At 45.4% G+C, this 22,454-nt stretch overlaps 2 protein-coding genes and 1 non-coding gene across 4 annotated transcripts in view; 2 read left to right on the top strand and 1 right to left on the bottom strand.

Moving 5' to 3' along the window:
* KIF24 (kinesin family member 24) overlaps positions 1–12,048 on the top strand; it is a 50,434-nt gene extending 38,386 nt beyond the window's left edge. The window contains exons 9-12 of the mRNA XM_032595670.1: positions 1,738–1,847; positions 5,802–8,030; positions 9,184–9,277; positions 10,134–12,048. Of these exons, the coding sequence (XP_032451561.1) occupies positions 1,738–1,847; positions 5,802–8,030; positions 9,184–9,277; positions 10,134–10,274 (2,574 nt within the window). The 3' untranslated portion in view covers positions 10,275–12,048. The remainder of the gene's footprint in view (positions 1–1,737; positions 1,848–5,801; positions 8,031–9,183; positions 9,278–10,133) is intronic.
* TRNAK-CUU lies at positions 602–674 on the top strand. The gene has a single exon. It is a non-coding gene; the product is annotated as a tRNA-Lys (tRNA).
* Positions 12,047–22,454, bottom strand: part of UBAP1 (ubiquitin associated protein 1) — a 62,218-nt gene continuing 51,810 nt past the window's right edge. For both annotated transcript variants that reach the window (XM_030294409.2, XM_032595669.1), the window contains 3 exons: positions 14,576–14,758; positions 13,750–13,851; positions 12,047–13,161 (listed from right to left, as the gene is read on the bottom strand). In XM_030294409.2, coding sequence (XP_030150269.1) covers positions 13,021–13,161; positions 13,750–13,851; positions 14,576–14,758 — 426 coding nt within the window. In that variant the 3' untranslated portion in view covers positions 12,047–13,020. The remainder of the gene's footprint in view (positions 13,162–13,749; positions 13,852–14,575; positions 14,759–22,454) is intronic.

The raw sequence follows: 22,454 nt of genomic DNA, 5'->3' as shown, positions 1-22,454 counted from the left end.
AGAAAAGTGGCCCATGGAGGGGTCTACCTACATATAAACTGCTGTGAAGGCAGTTATGGGTGCTTCTGATTCCCTTCTGCACCAAGTCCTGTGCCCAGTGGAGAATGGACTAGGGTAGAAGGCAGTTTATGAGATCTTTGTATTTTGGGAGAGGTTTTCAGTCTGTGCAGCTATCCTAATGGCTCCACGGGGCCTGTAGCAGAACCTATAACATAACTCCTTAGTAGTCGGAACTGGTTAGATGATGTCTTCTCAAACATTTCAGCCAGAAACTTAGAAAACCTTTCTTATGGGTGATTCTGACATTAGTTCTGTTATTTTTTTTTTTAATGTTTATTTTTGAGAGAGAAAGAGACCATGTGAGCAGGGGAGGGGCAGAGAGAGAGGAGGACACAGAATCTGAAGCAGGATCCAAGCTCTGAGCTGTCAGCACAGAACCCAACATGGGGCTCGAACTCACGTCCTGTGAGATCATAACCTGAGCTGAAACCAGATGCTTAACTCACTGAGCCACCCAGGTGCCCCTTGGCTCTGTTATTTTTTAAAACAAGTTCACCATCCCCAGAAAATGTGTTCCTACTTAATTAAATAATTCAGGGGTACCTGGCTGGCTCAGCTGGTAGAGCATGTGACTCTTGATCTCAGGGTTGTGGGTTCAAGCCCCATGTTGGGTGTAGAGGTTATTTACAAACAAAATCTTTAAATAATAATAGTGATTCAGACCATATATACAAGTACAAAGAAGATGGTAGGAGGTACCAGAAAATCCCACCTCCCAGTGATAATCACTGCTATGTTTTGGTGGACATCCTTCCAGACATTTCTCTGTCCATATATCTACATGTAGATCTACTTACATAGTTATGGAGTAATATGCCTTTTCACTCAGATTAAGTTTTAGATCTTCCTGTGTACCTAAGTACAGCTATACATAATTTTTTAATCATTTATTTTTGAGAGAGAGAGTGCAAGCACGAGCAGGGACGGGGCAGAGAGGCAGGGGGGTGGGAAGAGAGAATTCCAAGCAGGCTCAGTACTGACAGCACAGAGCCCGGCATGAGGCTCGATCTCACAAACTGTGAGATCATGACCTGAGCCAAAATCAAGAGTTAGAAGCTTAAGCAACTGAGCCACCCAAGTGCCCCACATAATTATTTTTAATGGTTGTATTATATTCAGTTAACGATTTGTTCCCTACTTAAAAATGCCTAGATTTTCCAATTTTTATTATTATGTTGTAATGCATATCCTATATATATATATATATATATATATATATATATTTTTTTTTTTTTTTTTTTTTTTTTTTTTTAATTGAACAGTTCTCTTTAGGATAACATTCTGGAAGTGTGCACTTTTTTTATGTTTTCATGCATATTGCCAAACTGCCTTCCCAAAAGGAAGTACCATTTCATGGTACATGCTACATGAGTAGTGTAGCAATGTAGAAAAGTACCCATTTCCCTGGACCCTCACTAGGGCAGGCATCATGAGTCTTAATCTTATGGGTGAAAAATATTAGTATTTTTAATGGCTTGTTTGTATTTCTTTGGTGGTGAAGTGAGTACCTTTTTTTTTTTTTTTTTTTTTTTAACATGGTTGGTCATTTGTATTTCTTCTTTGTAAACTGCCTTTTTGTAGGGGATGGGGAGCTATGGCCCAGTGTCCTGCCCACAATAAGTAGTCAATATGCCCCTTGTTAGTTGACTTCGTTGACTTGACTTCTGTTTTGGACAGGTCCTGAAGGATTCTTTCATCGGTGATGCCAAAACATGCATGATTGCCAACATCTCGCCAAGCCACGTGGCCACTGAACACACTCTGAATACCTTGCGTTATGCTGACCGGTGAGTTGCTCTCAGGTAGCAGGTCGTGTGTACAGGTCTCATACACACATAGGGGTCTGATCTTGAGCTCCAGAAGCCTGTTCTTGAGGCAGTGATCCTAGTACTGAAGGGGAATGTGCAGTTGGTAATTTGAAGAATGTGACCTGGTAGGCCTTGCCATTTTACAAGTGTGAATGTGACAAGAGGAAGAGGACACGTTCCCCAGTTCAGGAGACAACTCCATTGGTGATTTTTAAATGGCTATTGGGAAATGAAATTTCTTTGGAGTTGAAGGCTCAAGGTTTTCTTCCTGCTAGCCTCAGCCCTAATAGTAAGGGATAGAATACATGTTACTTGTCAAAGCAGAGACACTTGGAACTTTGTAGGTCCAGAAGAGAGCAACCCAGATATAACATGTTACAGAAGGATAAATTGAGCCCAGAGAAGGGCAGGAACTTTAAAAGGGCTCATTGGGAATTGGTGGTAAAGCCAGCACCTTTGACTATATATTTGGGGTGACTTTGATATCTGCCAGGGTCCCCCCAACCCCACCCCATGTCTTACTCTGTGGTCACATATGTTTCCTACCATGGATGAAGACGCTACCATTTCCATTCTTTCCTCTGGCTGCTTTGCTGCTTGGTCCTGTCTTACATCTTTTTCTGTGGTCTCCCAGAAGCTGTCTCCTCTCCAAGGTTAACAAACTATTTGAGGGAAAGCTTTTCTTTTCTTTTTCTTTTTTTTTTTTTTTTTTACTACTGTTGAGGAATCTTTAGTATCCATGGCATTTTATGAAATTCATTGGGAAGGAAAAGTGAGGTATTATTTAAGTTCAATGAAAACAGGAAACCTTATCTTTTTCTCTACCGTATCTATTGCTCAGACAGTGCTTTACCTGGTAGACGCACAATAAATATTTGTGAATGAAAGGAGGAACTCTTCCTGGGTGTCAGGGTGAGGCACTCTGTGTACCATCTTATTTAGATAGGAGAGATACTTGACACAGTGGTTACAAGAGCTCTGGAGTCCAGACTATCTGGGCCAATATCCTACTTCTGCCTCAAAATAGCTGAGTGGTCTTGGGCATAAGTTTTGGGTCCAGTTTCCTTATCCGACAGGGAATATTAGCATCTACATCTTAACAACAGTTACATGGAATCAGTGAGGATAATATGTGTGAAGGGCTTACCAACATGCTGGGCACACAGTGACTACTCAATATGTTAATTTAATTTATGTGTTAATTTAACCAATGGTAATACTAATAGGTCCCCAAAATAGGTTTCTTTTATTGCATGATTTCCTAATGCTTGCTCACTAGCACTGCTAGAGGAAAGGCTACTTCATGAACTGAGATCAGATAGAAGATATGAGATGATCCAAACTTGTTTCCAAAAACCCAGTATGGCTGGAAATTCTTTACCCCCATGTATCCATTACCCAGCTTCAACAGTTATTAACAGTAAGCTGAACTTGTTTCATAACCCCACTCACTCTCCAAATCATAGACATTGTTATCAATTGCTTAGACTAATAACTTCATCACTAGAAGCAGAGAACAAGACCATCTCCTCACTTAGTGACTCAGTAAAGGAAGATGAAAATAACCCTTTCTCATAGGGGATGTATTAAGTATAATTGCAAAATTATTTGAAATAATTTTGGCTTTAAAGAGAATGGAAAAAGTATAATAGAATTCGCTTCATTTGAAGCAGTCTAATACATTACTGAAAATAAATGAGGAGCACCTGGGTGGCTCAGTTGGTTAAGCATCCAACTCAGATTTGAGCTGAGGTCATGATCTCACATTTCATAAAACAGAGCCCTGAGTCAGGCTACGTGCTGAGAGCAAGGAGGGGGCTTGGGATTCTCTCTCTACCTCTGCCCCTCACTCAATGTGCTCGCTCGCTCTCTCTCTCTCTCTCTCTCAAAATAAAAAAATAAATGAAAGCTATTTATTTTATGTGCTTAAATGAGGCCTAGAAGAATGTTGCTAAGTAGTCCAGAAATAAAGTTCCATAGTTCTAATAGATGTATCAGAAGAGCTCACTGATAGTTGTGATGTTGGTGACATGAAAAGTACACTAGAAGCAGTTAGCATCAATGACCAAATTACCTGTAGGATTCCTTCTGGCACTCAGCTGTCTATAGTTATTTACTGTGACTCCTAGTGAGAAATTTTGATGTTTCTCTCTTAATTAAACTAAAATATTTAAGATTTTTATAATAGGAAGTAATATGGAACCATCTAGACTTACCATGGCACCTCTCAGCCCGTTGCTTATATGTCCTACTGCAACACCTAAACAAAGGCCCATGGATACAATTCGTGTGTCTTTAGTCACATCCTACATCTCTTTGCTTAGCTATGTTGCCTGTCTTCCTTGGCTCTCAGACTTAAAGGTAAGATTTAAATGAAGTCTCAGTGTCAGACTTACGATCTTGGTTTTCAGAAATGACCAGGTGTCATTTGGCTACCAGTAATGATTGGATTAAAACCAAAACAATGGAGGGGCACCTGGGTGGCTCAGTCAGTTAAATCATCTGACTTTTGGTTTCAGCGCGGGTCATGATCTCACAGTTCATGGGTTCAAGCCCTCCATCAGGCTCTGTGCTGGCAGTGCGGAGTCCTCTGTCTCTGCCCCTCCCCCACTCATGTTCTCGGCCTCTCTCAAAATAAATGGATAAACTTAAAATAATGGAAGAGACATTTTATGGGAGGCCCCAAGTAGAAGTAGTACTGCCTTCTAGAGGATTTTTTTTTTTTTTTAATAAAGAAACACTCTTTGTTTTTAACGTTTTATTTATTTTTGAGACAGGGAGAGACAGAGCATGAACAGGGGAGGATCAGAGAGAGGGAGACACAGAATCTGAAACAGGCTCCAGGCTCTGAGCTGTCAGCACAGAGCCCGATGCGGGGCTGGAACTCACAAACCATGAGATCACAACCTGAGCTGAAGTCGGCCGCTTAACCAACTGAGAGCCACCCAGGCGCCCCTCTAGAGGATTTTTAAATATATCTTTTTAATTAAGTAGGCTCCATGCCCAACGTGGGGCTTGAACTCATGACCCTGATATCAAGAGTCGCATGCTCCACCGAATGAGCCAGCTGGACACCCCACCTCCTAAGGGATTTTAATGAAGAATCTACAAACTACTGGAGAGTCACATTTTTACTTGATGTCACCTTGTAATTCTAAATTCCTACAGTGTTTTTTAAATATCACAGAGTAAGAGACTGAACTTGACAACTAAATCCTAGCAGAGACCTAATTCTGGCTTTTCCATCTTCTCTAAAATTCCCATGTGGAATAGAGCATGGTTCTCTATTTCTCTACCTAGGAGGCAACTTTGCCTCCCACGGGACATTTAGCAATGTCTACAGACATTTTTGATTGTCATGACTTAGAAGTGCTTCTGACGTTTAGTAGGTGGAAGCCAAGGATGCTGCTAAACATCCCATAGGGCACAACACAGGACAGTTCCCCACAACAAAGAATTATCTCGTTTTCCAAATACCACTATGCTAAGGTTGAGAAACCCTAGGAATAGACAGGTCACTTTTCCTTTAGTGGAATTAGCACAGCCTGCTTATTTCCAGAAGGTTTTGCTTCCTGAGTTCTAGCAAGTTTGAGGGAATTCATTTTCTTAGAGAAGCCTGAAAGGAGATGGGCTGCAGGAAAAGTGGGCAGGTGAGTGGTAGACACCAGGCTCCTGAGTTGGTCCACCTTCAAGAAGTACAGCATGGGCCCTACATGGATGTAGTGCAGTTCCAAGACCAGCTCCTCTGGCCTATCCCATGGGACTGAGGTGATTTCCAAAACTTCTGATCATAGAATGCTAGGTATATGCTTATATCCTCAGAGAATACACTTGTCTTTTTTGTAAGACTTTTTGTTTCGTTTTTGAAAAATATAGAAAAGGAATTAAGGAGCATACAGGAATACACATTTAACATAAAATGGTAATTTACAGGGTCAAAGAACTAAAGAAAGGCATTAAGTGTTGTGCTTCAGCTACCAGTCGAAATCGGACCTCTGGAAACTCTTCTCCAAAACGAATCCAGAGCTCCCCTGTGGCCCTGCCAGGGGATAAGTGTTCTCCCAAAAAAGTCAAGCTGGGACTTCAGCAGTCATTCACAGCAGCTCCCGGTTCCACGAGAGGGAAGGCTCATCCTCTGGCAAACCGCCCACCCAATATCCCTTTTGCTCCTGTACCTAAAGTTCCCAGTAAAAGGGGTGGATCCAGAGGGAGTCTTCACCAAGAGTGGGTCATTCAGACTAGCCCTGTGAAGGGAGCCACACGGTCTGGACATTCAGTCAAAAAAAGAGAAGAGTCTGCCTCATTGTGCTCTGAGAAAATTCAAATGAGCCACAAAGCTGCCCGCAGATGGGGAAGCAGGACCCCTGGCCCAGGAGAAGACCCGGTGCATGGCAAACTGCCCTCCAAGTGCAAGAAAGTGCAGACTGTGCAGCCAGTGCAGAAGCAGCTTGTGTCACGAGTTGAGCTCTCCGCTGGCAACCTCCACCACTTGGCAGAATACAGTCAGGGCAGCAAGGGGAGCATACCTGCCAGGTCTGCCTCTGAAGCTTGGACAGACATCCCTCCACACCAGAAGGAGAGGGAGGAACATTTGCGCTTTTATCACCAGCAGTTCCAGCAGCCGCCTCTCCTCCAGCAGAAGTTAAAGTACCAACCACTGGAAAGGTTTTTATGCCAGTACAGGCCCCTAGAGGGGCAGCTCCAGAAGGAGACCCCTCCTCCCTTCTGTTCTTACTCTGAGAGCCAGGATGGAGCCCAAACTGAGGACCTTGATGACAGCGATTTCAGTGAAGATTCTTTTTCACATGTCTCCAGTCAGAGAACCACAAAGCAGAGAAACACCCTAGAGAATAGCGAAGGTTCATTCTTCCTTCATCAGAGGGAACAAGGACCTGAGGAGCAGGTGGCTGAAAGGCAGCGAAGTCTGCTTTTTAACCCCAGGACAGATGGTGATGAGAAGTGTCTAACTGGAAGCTGGATGTACTCCAGGGACCCCACAAGCCACAGAAGAGCAGCACTTAATCGTGGCCACAGCCCAAGTAAGTTACCTTTGGACTGGAGCAGAGAGGAGGACTCTACCTCCTCAGCACCTTCTCCCAGAGACAACCTGGCAGAGAAGCCTTACTGCTCACAGGTAGAGTTTGTATATGGCCAGAAAAGAGGTGGCAGCCCAGCCTTTGATCTCAGACAGAATGCCTTCAGAAGTGAGGATCCTGGGCAGGCCGAGGGTACTTCACCATCCCTGGAGGCAGATGGTTTCATTTTCTCACTATCCCACGTTGCAGTTGCAAGATCTCCAGACCAAAGAGACACAGTCAGTACACCTCTGAAAGAAGTCAGACAAGACAGCCCAACAGCAAAGAACAGTTACGCATACCAAGACGACGACTCTAAAGGGGAATCAGGCACATGCTCTGAATATGCTTCTGGAGTGATGGCACCCCTCACTGTGTCCCTCCTGGAGAACACAGACAAAGAGGGCTCTCTTTCCTTGGAGCAGCTGGCCCAGGATGGGCCTGTGCATAGTCTAGCGGCAGTGGACACAGGGGGACCAGCTGTGGACCACACAGTGTCATCTGATGATCAAAAGGCACTTCTGCCAATCTCTTCGGCAACTGGGCACCTGTGGCTCTCATCATCTCCCCCTGACAATAAGCCTAGTGGTGGTCTTCCAGCTCTGTCCCCATCACCCATCCATCAGCAGCCCCCGGACAAGCTACCCACAAGTGAGGCCGACCTAGGAGGGGTCTGCGAGAGCACAGAGACTGCTCTCTTCTCCCAGGAACATGTGGGTAGCCAGCAGTATGATGCTGATGCTAAGGACACAGAGCTGAACAGCTCCCAAGGTTTCCCAGGAAAGCCCTTCCCCACCATACATACTGGAGGACCCCACCCTGGGCCTATATTCACCCCACAAACAGAAAGTAGTGATATGGCTGACCAGCCCTGGGCCCAGGAAAGAAAACATCCAACAGGTCTTGGTTGGCAGGAGCTGAGTTTGTCCACAGACCCCATCAAGTTGTCTTGCTCCAACACAGACGTCGTATGGCTCAAATACAGGCTGATCCCAAGATGCTTAGCAAGGCCAGGCTCTCCCCTGATCCCCAGCTGCTCTCCAGAGACGGCAGGAAAAGTCCATCAGCTCACCCTGGGGCATGCACAGTAAGTTGGACACTCCCCAAGACTCGAGCCCCTCCGGCACCCCTACTTCCACCCCAGGTTAACATTTTGTCTGTCCTGGGAATGGCTATTGTTGGCTCAGTGTCAGAGCTATTCTACAACTAGAGAGGCTTTGTCCAGCTTTTCAAGGGAGCTTGCCTAGATGCACCTGACATGGAGAGCAAGAATAAAATGTATGGGAGCAGGTCCACCAGGGTGGATGAACCCTGAGTCTGGGAAAGCTGGGACTTGAGTGGGAGAAGGGAGGATCTGTCACCTGTGGTAAGTTCAGAATCCTTTTCATTCTGTCGGGTCTGTATTCCTGAAGTGCTGCCCAGAGATGCAAAAGCTGTAGCCTTGTGCCTGCAGAACCAAGACAGGCTGGCCACCTTCCAAAATGGTGAAGTTGATCAAAAACAGAGGGACTAGTGGTTTGTACTGCTTTCCCCAAAGGATGCTGTAGATGGTGCAGCAAAAAGAGATGAGACAGAGGCATAGAGAAAAAAAAGGCAGAGGGATCAAGCAGGGCCCCTCTCAGCATTAGAGGCTGGGAGATGGAGGGCAGGGTGGGTGTGTGGGAACAGAGGCTACAGCCCTTTGCTAGGGCTCCTGATATCTAGACCGGCTGTGTGCCTGCTGCTCACTTTGGCTCCAGGCCAAGGCCATGGACAAAGAAAAGGACATGCAGGGATGCACAGGTGAGAGGAGCCTGGCAGATCCTCCAGTTTCTAGCTCAAACCCCCTGCTTTGGTCCCTGGACGCCCAGGGAGGAGAGATGATGGCAGGCAAAACAGCAGGCTCTACCCTGTGCCAAGTGTGTCACCTCCAGTGGTCACAGCCTTGAACCTTTTGGCAGGGAAGCTATGGGCAGCTACTGTAAAGAGCACTCATCCCTGTCCTTCAGTGTAGCTGGGGAGGCAGGGACAGCTTGAGAAGTGCCTCTTTCCTGGTATCTTCTTGGTATACTCTAGTGCCTAAATAAGCCCTAAGAACAGGTGACAGGGGAGGAGGTGATGGTGAGCTGGCCTTGGTCAAAGCTTTGACCACTTTCGGCAGAGGCAGTTCCTGGCCTGGAAATAAGGCTCTCAGCTCCCAAAAGTTGCCCAAGAGAGATGGAAGGCCCAGAGGATCACACTGTCCCCTCTGGTGTTTCCAGGCAGGTGGTCATCCGAGCACACCAGGAACAGCTGGATGAAATGGCAAAACTGGGCTTCAAGGAGGAGACCCTAATGAGCCAGTTGGCTCTTAATGTAAGTGGCCTTGGCTAGACCCTCAGGGGCTCTTGGGAATTAGCCTGTGGGTAGTTTGATGGTCATCCTTGTTTGCTGCAGTTGTGTGTGGGGTAAGGGTCTGCTATCCTACTCTAGGAGGCCTTGTGCCATTCCTCTGACATAGCTCAAGGGGGGGCGCAAGGACAGGTGAGAGATGGTACTACACTCCCTGTTTCCAGGCTAAAATGTTTCCAGCCTGTATCCTGTGCCATTCTGCCTGCCATTCTGCCTTCTTCTTGACTTGCTAGGGCCCCTCCCTGTGACAGTAAGTGACCTACCACATGCAAACCAGGGGTACTTTCACAAAAACAACCCTCTGTCCTGCAGCATACCTCTCATAGAAGTTTCTCAAATGCAGGGGTGCCTACCTGGCTCAGTCAGTGGAGCATGCAACTCTTGGGGTTGTGGGTTTGAGCCCCACATTGGGTAGAGATTACTTTAAAATAAAAACCTTTTTTTAAAATTCATTTTGAGAGAGTGCGTGCAAGCTTGGGGGGGGGGGGTAGAAAAGAAAAGAATCCCAAGCAGGCTCTGTGTTGTCAGTGCAAAGCCTGATGTGGAGCTCGAACCCACAAACTGTTGAGATCATGACCTGAGCTGAAGTCAGATGCATAATGGACCAGGTCACCCAGGTGCCCCTTAAAAATAAAAATCTTAAAAAAGTTTCTCAAATGCAGAGAAATGAGCCTCACCCTGTGCCATAGTGACTCTCCTGCAGATTTTCCAGCTGAAGGATGGACCTGGGCTCTGAAAACTTGCAAGAGAAGGGACTAGAAAAGCAGATCCTGAGAGAAGGCTAGCAAAAGCTCCATTTGTCCTTTGTTTCCTTTCTCAGGATTTTGAAGATTTTGTGACCCAGCTGGATGAAATCATGGCTCTGAAATCCAAGTGCATCCAGAGTCTGAGGAGCCAGCTTCAGCTATATCTGGCCTGCCACAGGCCAGCCACCGCCCCTGAGAGAACAATGGTGTCTTAGAGTAAGACCCAGTATGAGGTGATGGCAGCTCAGGAGCCTGTGCTGAAGGGGCCTCTGCCAGGTCCTCCCTGCAGATACCAGACTCACTCCCTGATCCTTCTCAGGCTACCCTTTCCCTAGCCACACATGGCCTTGACTGGGCCCCAGCTCCTCTCTCAGGACCAAGACTCTGTCCCTCAATTTCAAGCACAAGGCCATCTGTAAGGAAGGACAGAGCAGCCTAAAAAAAACAATATGGCCCTCCCTTTTCTTTGGGGCTAGAAGAGAATGTCTTACTGACCTCTTGTCTGGAAACACACTTGGGTCTGATAACCTTGTAGATGTTTCTGAATTTAAGGCTCAGAGGATGAGGTCAGTGGTAATGTAAATGCCAAAGGCCACAAGCTGGAGAAGAAACCATGCTGAACTCAGGGGCTTTGTTAGATGAATTCTGTTCTTCAAGACTTAGCCAAAAACTAAAACACTGGTGGCTTGTAGTGGGGGCTGGGTGAGCTCTGCCCCATCAGCCCTTGGAGACTGGTTTGGGCTTTAGGTTGCATACGTGGGACAGGCTTTATACCCCCAGTTCCCCTCCCTTCCTGCAATCCAGACACAGAAGGGAGTGTTCATATTACTGCATTATTCTTTTCCCATCTCTGCTTATGCTGGGATGACTGGCCTATTATAAGCCCTAACAGCACCCATGCTCCTGTGGCAGGCAGTTCCTGGCTCCTGAGTCCTCACCTGTCACGACCTCTCGTGGCAAAGTTGAAGGGGAGGATCTCAGGCAAGTCCATCTCCTAGTGTTAACTTTAACATGACCCTGACTGTCCACTACCTCAAGAGCCTGTGTTTAGTAGTATCTTGGCAGGAGTGCTCCAGTCAGTAGTCTTGAGAATCTGAAGCAGAATTTTTACACACCCCTTCATATGAGTCCTCCTTGCTATGTATCTTTTCATCAGGAAGAGGCTCAAGACAAAGACAAATACAAACTGGTCCATCACTTACTAGGGCCTCCCGGGTCAAACTTCAGATTCATGTGTCACAGCCTTGGCCCGGATGCCCACTATAATGTGTGAATCTTCAATTTCTTACAGGGAAAGGATACCTTTGTAAGGTTTTAAAAGGAAGGCTTAATTAAGAGGATAGAAGCATTAACTGACTTTCAACAAGACTGCAGCCCTGCCGCCCTTTAACTGATCTGAGCACTAGAGGGCGGCCTCTTTCCTGGCCAAAAGACCGCAGTCTCTCCTCATATGATCACTCAAAATACTAGACCCATTCCCAGCCATGAGCATAAGGTAGGGGCTACAGGATGGCATTAAGTATAAAGACCAGAAACTTCAGGGAGGAATCTAGTTCTCTCAGCTACAACAGCACCACTGAGAGCTGGTGAAACAGTCTGAATCCAGTTCTGCCTGCGGCGCACAGCACATAAACGCCTGATGCTTCTCACAGGAAAAGGTACTTCCTCGTTTCTGAGTGACTACACCACAGGCCCAGCCTGTCTCACCTCCAGTCTTGCAGGAAGGCATATGTCCTTGTTCCAGAGACTGAGCTACGTCAGGTTTGTAACAGATCCTCATCTGGGTCTGCCTCTGCAAACCAAAACCCAGGGCAGACTGCAGGGCCAGCTTCTGGGTACCAAAGGCCTACAGTGGGAAGAAAGTACTAAAGAGACAAAATAGTTAGCTCCTATTTCATGAGCAGCAAATCTAAGCAGGAACCTCTTCACCACCCACCCCAGCCCCTCAGTAAAACAGCACCTGGCAATAAATTATCACAGCAGAACATACCTTTTAGAGTTTTATTAGTAGTTCTCTGAAGAATCAAAATAGTTAGCAAATTACTTTAGATTCAAGACTGTATATCCTTTGTATTTAGATCTTTAATGATGAACAACATAATACAAAACAAACGAAAGAGACTGATTTCTATGACTAGGTGTTACTCATTGTGTCATCCTAGAGCAGGGAGCTGGAGGGAGAGGCTGTTCTCCAAGGAGAACTGAGGTGGAGTTAGTGCTGGGCTACTAAATTGCAGCCTATTTCTCCCCACTCGATGTGCTGGGAAGGGGCCAATGATTTCTTAAACCAACAACTGCTTCCGAGAGAAGGGAGCTCTAAAATCCTGGGTAGCAGAGGATTGTGGTCCAAACCAAGCCAAAAGAAACAGGCTGGGGCAGGGAAGCATGGTAACTGCCTGGCAGAAGAGGCAAACTCAGCGCCCCATGGGGAAAAGGGCATTTTTTGCACCTCAGAGACATTGCAGAACCAGTGTAACACTAAGATTTTGTTGGAAAAAAAAAAAACAAAAACCCTGGAAGAACCTTTCAATTGCACTCAACCTGGATCAGAGTTCAGTCCACCAGTGCAGGGGAGGGAAGCATCTAGCCCTAAAGCAGCAGGGTCTGGCCCTCCCACCCCTTCTTCCTGACTCCTTTTGGCAGCTGGGCCAGGTTTCGGCTGAGGACATAACCCCAGAAGGACCAGGGAAGTCTCTCTGGAGGGCCAAGGTGGGAAGGTCACTTCTCAAAATACAAATACATTTAATATGGAAGGAGCCAGAGCAGTTCTGGAGGCATTCACATGCCCAAATCTTCCCTACTTTCTCCCCAGCTCAGAGACTGGCAAGCACAGTCTCCACGCCTGACCTTCCACCCCCAAAAGAAAATCGGGAAGTGTGTCCCTTCTCCTTCCCCACACATGGGACCCTCAGGGCCTCCTGCGGGGGTGGTTCCATGGCAGGGCCTAGGCAGGGCCTGGTCTCAGCTGGCTCCTGCCCGAGCCATGAGGTCTTCCAAAGCATTGTCCTGGTCATTGTTGTGTAGTAGCAGAACTTCCTTAATGTCTTTCAGTTCAAAGCCCATTTCCTTAAATTTGCTCATTAACTGAAGAAACTCCATCATCTAAAGGACAAAAGAGAAGAAAGATTGAAGAAAGGGATCTGGCCACATAGTAGGGTAGAGGAATGTGTATGTAGGGGGCTGCTTGGGGGAATCTGCATTTTTTGCCACAGCCTCATGAGTTTCTCTGAGGTCCCCCAACAAGCACAAGGGGGCTGTAGAGGAAGCCAGGCAGATAGGCTGATGCCACAGCCTATCATCCTTCAGGAACTATGCCCAGTTCCAACTCCTGCTGTCTCATTTGCATCCCACTAACCAAAATCCACACTCAAGGCAGGATACTGAACCCAGAAACAGCCAGGAAGCAGGCTGGGCAAAGTGACTAGCAATCTCCTCAGTCATCCAGAAGTACGGCTTTTTGCCCAGGTCATTTCCCCTTCCCTTCCCTGGGACTCTAGATAATCTTCAACCCAATACTTCATCAAGCCTCTAACAACCCAAACTATCCAAATGCTGTCTGGACACTTAAGAAATTATGTATTTTGACTACCTCTGCCTGCACTCACTAGTAGGAAAAGGTGATTCTTGGACAGGAGACACTACTTTGTCCCTCCTTTCCAGAGGGTTCCCTTGAGGCACAAAGGGTCCTACCTTTTCCTCTGAACACTGGTGCATTTCCAGAGCCTCTTCCACTAAAAGAGGGTCGAAGCCCTTCTCACAGAGCTGTCCATGTGCAAAGAGATAGTCGAGAATCTTAAAAAAATAAAAAGGTTTGAGCACTTATCACCACTCTTGCCTGAGTTTCCCAAGAGTCTTAGACAAGCCAGTAAGGGTGACGTCTGCTTCCCCCCTGGCTATTAGATCCTGGATAGGACTTGAATTTGTATTGTGAACTGCATCCAACACAGTAGGACCTCAGTGACTATTTGCTGAAAAGACAGGCATACCCTTCTAAACATGAGTAGCCATTTTTCAAAGGAGTTCCTGTCACAGCTGACTCATCTCTCCCAGAATGTCAACTCCACAGACGGGGCAGAATATACTAACAAATAGCCCAAATCACAAAATGCCAAGATTTAGGTCTCCAGTACCCTATTTTGGAACACTCTGGGCATCTATGACAGGATAAACATTTCTGGGAGGAGACATCAGACCATATCTCAAGCCTAGTGTGCCCTCTCAGGAGAGGCAGAGAACAGTCCAACGGCTCCAATGCACCCTTTCCTCTAGGCTTTTCTCTAGCGTAGGTCCCAGGGCAGCCCCCAAAGCAGAAGCACTGCTGCTGAGGCTGCTACTTTCTCCAAAAATCTTGCCTTGAGTCCCGCCAACTCACAGGAAAGGACGCTGGGGCTAGGAGTCTGATGGGGCTCTAGGATATAAGCAGGACATTACTCCAGCCCCAGAGGTCTAGGACCTCTCTCCAGGCTGACCACTCACCACCCACCCCACCCCAACCCCCAGCCAACCAACCACTCACCTGCTCAATATTCTCTCCTTTCTTCTTCATGGCTCTCAGGACACACTCATATGAGTAGCCCATGTTGACCACAGTCTCCACACACTGCCGCTCACTGGGGGACAGTGTCTGCAGTTCAGAATAGGCCTGGGGACAGCTGGGAGTGTTGGGCACTTGTGACATTGAGAAATTAGGAGGTGTGACCTGGTGGTGGAGAAACCAGAGGATCAGGCAGGAATAAAGACAACTGGGGCCCCAGAAGACATGTCCCCTCAGTAGCCCAGTCCAGGGGCTTGCTATTTCTGACACTTACCACATTCCCAAACAGTTGGCCTGGTAGAAAGGGCCAGATTGCTGGCCAGACATCCTAAAGATGGGTAAGGGAGCACCAGATGAGGAAAAGAAAAGCTGGGAAGACACCTGCAATTGGATTGTCCTCTGCCCTCATCCCAGCTTGCAGAATAAGAAAATACTACAAGAGCTACATGCCCTTCTATGTTCAAATCCCTTGGGCTTGAATTGGAGAAATAAGTTCTGAGGCTGCCCATGGGACGAATGGCAAGATGGCTGCTATGATTTCTCTCCCGGGCTCCATTATCCCTTTCACAGGTTGTGCTTCAGAGTCATAAAAGGTTCATTCACCTCAGACACCCCTAACTCTGGGGCTCTTTCCCAACAATGTCTCTATCCCTGCTTCTATCCCTGGGCTGGGCAGAGACTGCGAGTGCTGTTCCCCTGCATGGCCAGTTCAGTGGCTCAGAGCTTTGAGGGCACTCCACCTTTGCCCTGCACCACAAGCTACAAGGCTTCAATTCCCTGCTACAGCTGCCAATACTGAAGGACTATTAGCCACACCAGGCTGGGCCCTCAAGAAATGGAATGTGTACTCCAGGGCCCTGCCTCTACTGTCCTGCAGGCAGCCTGCTACATGCCCTAGGACTCTATTAACCTCAGTCGGATTGATGGGTAGAACTCTTTCTACCCCTTCTGATAATGACTCAGGCCGAAGGCATGAAGGCTGCTCACTCCCAGGCCTAAGGACCAAACCACAATGGAACAAGGTCATAGTTTAGCCCAGCTCCCAAGAACCAGGGAAAGTATTTCAACAGAATTTTTACTTCCTTTGGGGGGAGGGAGGGTGTGCTTAGGAAGCAGGGAACTCAGCTCCCCCCGCCCCATCCTAGAAAGACATTCAAAGTTAATAGCTATAACCAGATACTTTCCTCAAAGTCAGTTGGGAAAAGCCAAAACTATAGGCTTTAAAGCTCACTGTTTCCTTTTATCCATCTCACCCACAGCACACCCCTGGCAGCCTAGTCACAGGGCTCAGTCATTGAGTTACAGGAGTCACAACAGGGCAGAGACTGGATCAAACCAGTCTGGTACTTCGCAGGTCCCAACAAATCTCTCTTCAGGGTCAGGGTCTAACTGGGCTTGAGAATACCAAAAGCCAAATATGATTAATCATACTGCTGGCACACTTATCACATCACAGTATGCTAATGTGAGCACCCTACCATGTCACACGTATTTCTGAATCCCCAGGGCCTTGCTTTAGGTTTGGTGTTTACAGGCCCTGCTCATCAATTGTTGAATAAATGGAGGTCTATTAGGATTTTTTTTTTTTTTTTTTTTTTTTTTTTTTTTTGAGAGCAAGTGGGGGAGGAGCAGAAAGAAAGGAAGAAAGAAAATCTTAAAAAGGCTCCAAGCATGGAGCCTGATGCAGGGTTCAATCCCACAACCATGAGATCAAGACCTGAGCTGAAATCAAGTCAGATGCTTAGCCACCCAGGTGCTCTGGTCTATTAGGATTTCAAAGGGGGAATTTAATTTAACACAGCAAATTGACACTGATTCTCCCTCCCCAAAACCCACTACAATGATAAAACTATTAATCTTTAAGGTCAAAAAAAGAGGGAACAGCAGTGGACAATATATTTCAATGAAATATTAGAACATGGAATGCTAGCAGAAGCAGTGAAGTTATAAGTAAGTGGGAGAAAGAAGAGTCAGTCCACCAGCCCTTCAAAACTCCTGAGAGGGGTTCAGCATTTGGAAGCACCAGGTACTGTTGTGATAAGGCAAGGACACAAAGTGAGTGATTAGAGCGATAAGACCCTCAGGGAAAACCTTCCCCACCTGACCCTCACCCTCTTCAGGGGGGCAGAAAGTTCAGTCTCTAGGACTAAAATATGGATACAAGGGATGGCATATGACAAAATGAGCTATAAGAACAAAAGGGGAATTTAAGTAAAAATCCTATACACCAGACTTCCCCAACCTTCCTTAACCCTCAGGCAGAATTCTCAGGTGAAACTGTAAGCCTCCAAAACCTTCACATGTTGACACTTTGCAGAGCCCCCCAAAGCCTACTAACCTTCAACCTACAGTGAAACTTAGTGATTGGCAAGTACACCCCAACACACACATTTCCCCCTCTGCTGATTTTTTTTAAGTGCCTCGCTCTTAAATGTGAATAGAAAGCCAGAGATCCCAAACCAAGAGAGAGAATAGACAAAGAAAGCACTTGGGATTTAAAGTATGGTAAAGTAAAATTTTATTTAAAAGATTGTGAGATTTTTTTTTTTTTTAATTTTTTTTTTTTTTTTTTCAACGTTTATTTATTTTGGGGACAGAGAGAGACAGAGCATGAACGGGGGAGGGGCAGAGAGAGAGGGAGACACAGAATCGGAAACAGGCTCCAGGCTCCGAGCCATCAGCCCAGAGCCTGACGCGGGGCTCGAACTCACGGACCGCGAGATCGTGACCTGGCTGAAGTCGGACGCTTAACCGACTGCGCCACCCAGGCGCCCCTAGATTGTGAGATTTTTAAAAAATGATTATAAGACAGTCAAAGATATATCCAGAAAGTAAAACATAAAGACAAAAAGATAAGGGGCATCTGGCTGGCGCAGGCAGTAGTAGCACGTGACTCTTAATCTCTGGATCATGAGTTAGAGCACCACACTGGGTGTAAAGATTACTTAAAAAATAAAAACCTAAAAAGTCTCCTCTTTTAAAGAAAAAGAAAAGGACAGGAAACAAAAGGATAGCACATTAGAACAACAGTCAAGGAGGTCCAATATCCAGTTATAGGAATTCCAGAAAAAGAGAAAACAGAAAATATTAATAAAAGAAAAAAAATCTCAACAGATGTTGGTGAGGATGCGGAGAAAGAGGAACCCTTCTGCACTGCTGGTGGGAATGCAAACTGGTGCAGCCACTCTGGAAAACAGTATGGAGGTTTCTCAAAAAAATTAACAGTAGAACTACCCTATGACCCAGCAATTGAACTACTAGGTATTTATCCAAAGGATACAAAAATGCTGGTTCGAAGGGGGCACGGGCACCCCAACGTTTATAGCAGCACTATCGACAATAGCCAAAGTATGGACAGAGCCCAAATATCCATCGACTGATGAATGGATAAAGAAGATGTGGTATATATATTCAATGGAGTATTAGTGATAAAAAGGAATGAAATCTTACCATTTGCAACAACATGGATGGAACTAGAGCGTATTCTAACCAAAATAAGTCAGAGAAAGACAAATATCATGTGATTTCACTCATGTGGAATTTAAGAAATGAAACAGATGAACATAGGGGAAGGGAAACAAAAATAAGACAAAAACAGAGAGGGAAACAAACCATAAGGGACTCTTAAATACAGAGAACAAACTGAGGGTTGCTGGTGGGGTGTTGGGTATGGGGATGGGCTTAGATGCGCGATGGGCATTAAGGAGGGTACTTGTTGGGATAAGCACTGGGTGTTATACAAAAGTGATGAGTCATTAGATTCTATTCCTGAAATCATTATTACACTATATCTTAACTAATTTGGATTTAAATTTTTTTAAAAATCTCAGATTTTTTAAAAACTGAGCTGAGCCTTATGAAAGGATCTAGGAGGGCCTGGTAGCACAATAAATGAACAAGGCACAGCACACCATGAGTAAACTTCAAATCTCCAGAAATGAAGATCCCAAAATCTATTTGAGCAGGTGGTGGTTGGAAGAACACAGAAGCACAGGAATGCTAGAAAGCAGTGGAGCTTATACTTCAATAAAGTTTCTTTAGAAAGAGAAGGAACAATGTCTTGAAAATTCTTAAAGGGAAACAATCTTCAACTAAGAAATCTAAATCCATCCAAACTATCATTCGCACATAAGGTTAAAATTAAGACATTTCTGGACACTCAAGGACTCAAAACTGACAGGTTACCCAGTATGTTTGGATATGTCAGAATGAGAAAATTATCATTGGGTCTCTGATCGCTCTCTTGGAGCATTTGGACAAAACTGGAAACAAATACAAAGAAACTATGCAGAGGAGCACCTGGCTGGCTCTGTCCATAGTGCATGTGACTCAATCTTGGGGTTGTGAGTTTGAGCCCCATGTTGGGGGCAGAGAATACTTTAAAAAAAAAAAATCTTTAAAAAAATTTTTGTGACTTTTTTTTTTTTTTAAAGTATCCTCTACCCCCAACATGGGCTTGAACTCACAACCCTGAGACCGAGTCACATGCTCCACCAACTGAGCAAGCCAGGTGCCCCAAACTGCAAATTTTTTAAATGGAGTAATTTATGAGAAAAAAACTGCAAAATTAAAAAAAAAAAATCACAATACAGTATCTGAATTTGACAATAAATATTTACCCAATCATAATAATGTGAACAGCACAATTTACCAAGTTTTGTGATAGAATTATGATGGAAGCTATAGGAAGGAGGTAGAGGAGCTACTATAAAAGCTAAATCCTCAACTATAACAAAGTATAAAACTATCTAAAATTGATAAATTTAGGGGGCACCTGGGTGGCTCAGTCAGTTGAGGGTCCAAATCTGGCTCAGGCCATGATCTCATGGTTCATGAGTTTGAGCCCCACATCAGACTCGCTGCTGTCAGCACAGAGCTGGCTTCAGATCCTCTGTCCCTCTCTCTGCCCCTCCCCCACTTGTGCTCTCTCAAAAATAAACATCTAAAAAGAAAGAGTAAAATAAAATTAATTTAGAAAAAGCAACATAAGCACTTTATTTAGAAATACATAGGGGCGCCTGGGTGGCTCAGTCAGTTAAGCGGCCGACTTCGGCTCAGGTCATGATCTCGCGGTCCGTGAGTTCGAGCCCCGCGTCAGGCTCTGTGCTGACCGCTCAGAGCCTGGAGCCTGTTTCGGATTCTGTGTCTCCCTCTCTCTGACCCTCCCCCGTTCATGCTCTGTCTCTCTCTGTCTCAAAAATAAATAAACGTTAAAAAAAAATATTTAAAAAAAAAAAAAAAAAAAAAAGAAAAACATAGATAAATCCCAGCAGAAATAGCTTAAAGAGTCCAAAGTGCCTAACTAAAGGAAGCAAAACTGGAGTTGGGGAGTGGTGAGTCAGGGAGCTACTGTTTTTCAATATGACTTGATTGGGGTGCCTGGCTGGCTCAATCAGTAGAGCATGTGACTCATGACCCTAAGGTCATGAGCCTTACATTGGGTGCAGAGATAAATAAATAATTTAAAATAAATAGGGGCCCCTGGGTGGCTCAGTCGGTTAAAGCATCCAACTCTTGATTTCTGCTCAGGTCATGATCTCACAATTCATGAGATCGAGCCCCATATCAGGCTCCCCACTGACAGCATAGAGCATGCTTGGGATTCTCACTCTCTCCCTCTCTCTCTGCCCCTCTCTGGCTCACTCATGCACACACATGCACTCTCTCTTTTTCAAAATAAACAAACTTAAAAAAAAAAAAAAAAAAACTAGAGGGGCACTTGGGTGGCTCAGCTGATTAAGCATCCAACTCAGGTCATGATCTCGCAGTTTATGAGTTCAAGTGCCACATCGAGCTCTGTGCTGACAGCTCAGAGCCTGGAGCCTGCTTCACATTCTATGTCTCCCTTTCTGTCTCTGCCCCTCCCCCACTCATGCTCTGTCTCTGTCTCTCTCTCTCTCCCCCTCAAAAATAAAACATTAAAAAAAATTTAGGGGCACATGGCTGGCTCAATCAGTTGGGTGTCCAACTTTGGCTCAGGTCATGATCTCACAATTTGTGGGTTCGAGCCCCACGTCAGGCTCTGTGCTGACAGCTTAGAGCCTGAAGCCTGCTTCGGATTCTGTGTCTCCCTCACTCTCTGTCCCTCCCCCACTCATGCTCGCTTGCTCTCTCTCTCTCTCAAAAATAAAGATTAAAAAAAAATTTTTTTTTAAATTTTCATTTAAAAAAATCTAGAGATACAGGGGCGCCTGGGTGGCTCAGTTGGTTAAATGGCCAACTTCAGCTCAGGTCATGATCTCACGGTTTAGGAGTTCGAGCCCCACGTTGGGATCTGTGCTGACAGCTCAGAGCCTGGAGACTGTTTCGGATTCTGTGTCTACCTCTCTGACCCATCCCCATTCATGTGTTCTTTCTCTCTCTCTGTCTCTCTCTCTCTCTGTCTCTCTCTCTCTTCCCCCCTCAAAAATAAACATTAAAAAAAAATATCTAGAGACAACAGAAGGATTTGTAAGTATTAAAGCAATGGCAACAGAAGAAATGATAAACAGATGTGAACACATAAAAGTTAAGAGAGTATATGTCAAAAAAATTTTTAAATACACTTTTGGAGGGCACCTGGGTGGCTCAGTCAGTTAAGCATCTGACTCTTGCTTTTGGCTCAGATCATGATCTCACAGTTCTCTCTCCCCTCTATCTCCACCCCTCTCCTGCACATACACACTCACTCTCAAATAAATATATATTTTTTTAATAATAAAATACACTTCCAAAGCAAACTGGCACTACTAATGCTTACTGGCCAAATTAGTAAATTCAGAAGTATAAGGAAAAGGCAAAGTATTTTGCTGAATCAACTGTGTTAAGAGTAAGAAATGTATCCATACCCAGAGAAAGAGAACCCCAATGGCAGAGACTAACCAGTGAGCAGAGCCAGGTCTACAAAAGGCTGACATAGAGTAAGAAAAGCATGGCTAGGGCTAGGTCAGGCAGTTCTATGCTGGTCTCAGAAGAAGGGCGCATTACAAGATTATTCTTCTAAAGCTAATCCATGGACTTCTCAACTTCTAAGATTAGTTTATATAAACACTAAAACATGGAATCAGAATCTGAAAAGTGAGACCCAAACATCAGGCCTAAAATAGCCAACAAGAACTAAATTCCAAGAACACTTCCCTGAGTTCCTATATAAACAGTGTATACAGCCCAGTTAACTCCTTTACTCCCCTCCCCCATCCTCAAGTCACTAAGTATCCTGAAGAGAAGTGCTTTGTTCTCACCATGGGCCTCAAAAACTCACACTAAGATCAAGGGCCAGGATGGAAATCAGGCTTTGCTTCTTGGGGATAAGGGCCATGACTTCCTTAGAAAAACACCAGAACTTCAGTTCTGTTTATTTGCCCCTTGAAGGCAGAAAATCCCAAGCCAGCAAGAAGCAGGTCCCCTTCCCACCCTGAAACGGATGGGCCCAAAAGAAACTCCACAATCAGGTGGGTCAGAGAATGACAGGCATTCTGGTCTGAGAACCATTTAGTTTATCAGCTTTGGTCTCTAAATGGTCACTGTAATTTTAAGGGGGGTTGGGGGTGGGGGACTTGAGGCTGAGGATCCCTAATCTTTCCCAGAGTGCTTTTAATTTCTCCACAGCATACATTGAATCATGAAGAGTATCCTCCTGACCAGGGCCCAAAACCAGACCAGGAGGAATTAGGATGAAGTCCATTCCTAGGAGATAACACTAGAGTGTCATGCACTATCAAGTTTATCTGGGACAGGGGGTGCCTGACAGGCTGTCAGTGGAGCATGTGACTCTTGATCTTGGGGTTGTTGGTTTGAACCCCATGTTGAGTACAGAGAATTACTTAAAAAATAAAATCTTAAAAAAAAAAAAGTTTATCTGGGACAAGGTCTGTGGAAGTTT

This window comes from Lynx canadensis, chromosome D4 (assembly GCF_007474595.2).
Source record: "Lynx canadensis isolate LIC74 chromosome D4, mLynCan4.pri.v2, whole genome shotgun sequence".
Classification (NCBI taxonomy): Eukaryota; Metazoa; Chordata; class Mammalia; order Carnivora; family Felidae; genus Lynx; species Lynx canadensis.
The sequence above is the reverse complement of the archived record's forward strand: the minus strand, read 5'-3'. Positions and strand labels throughout refer to the sequence as shown.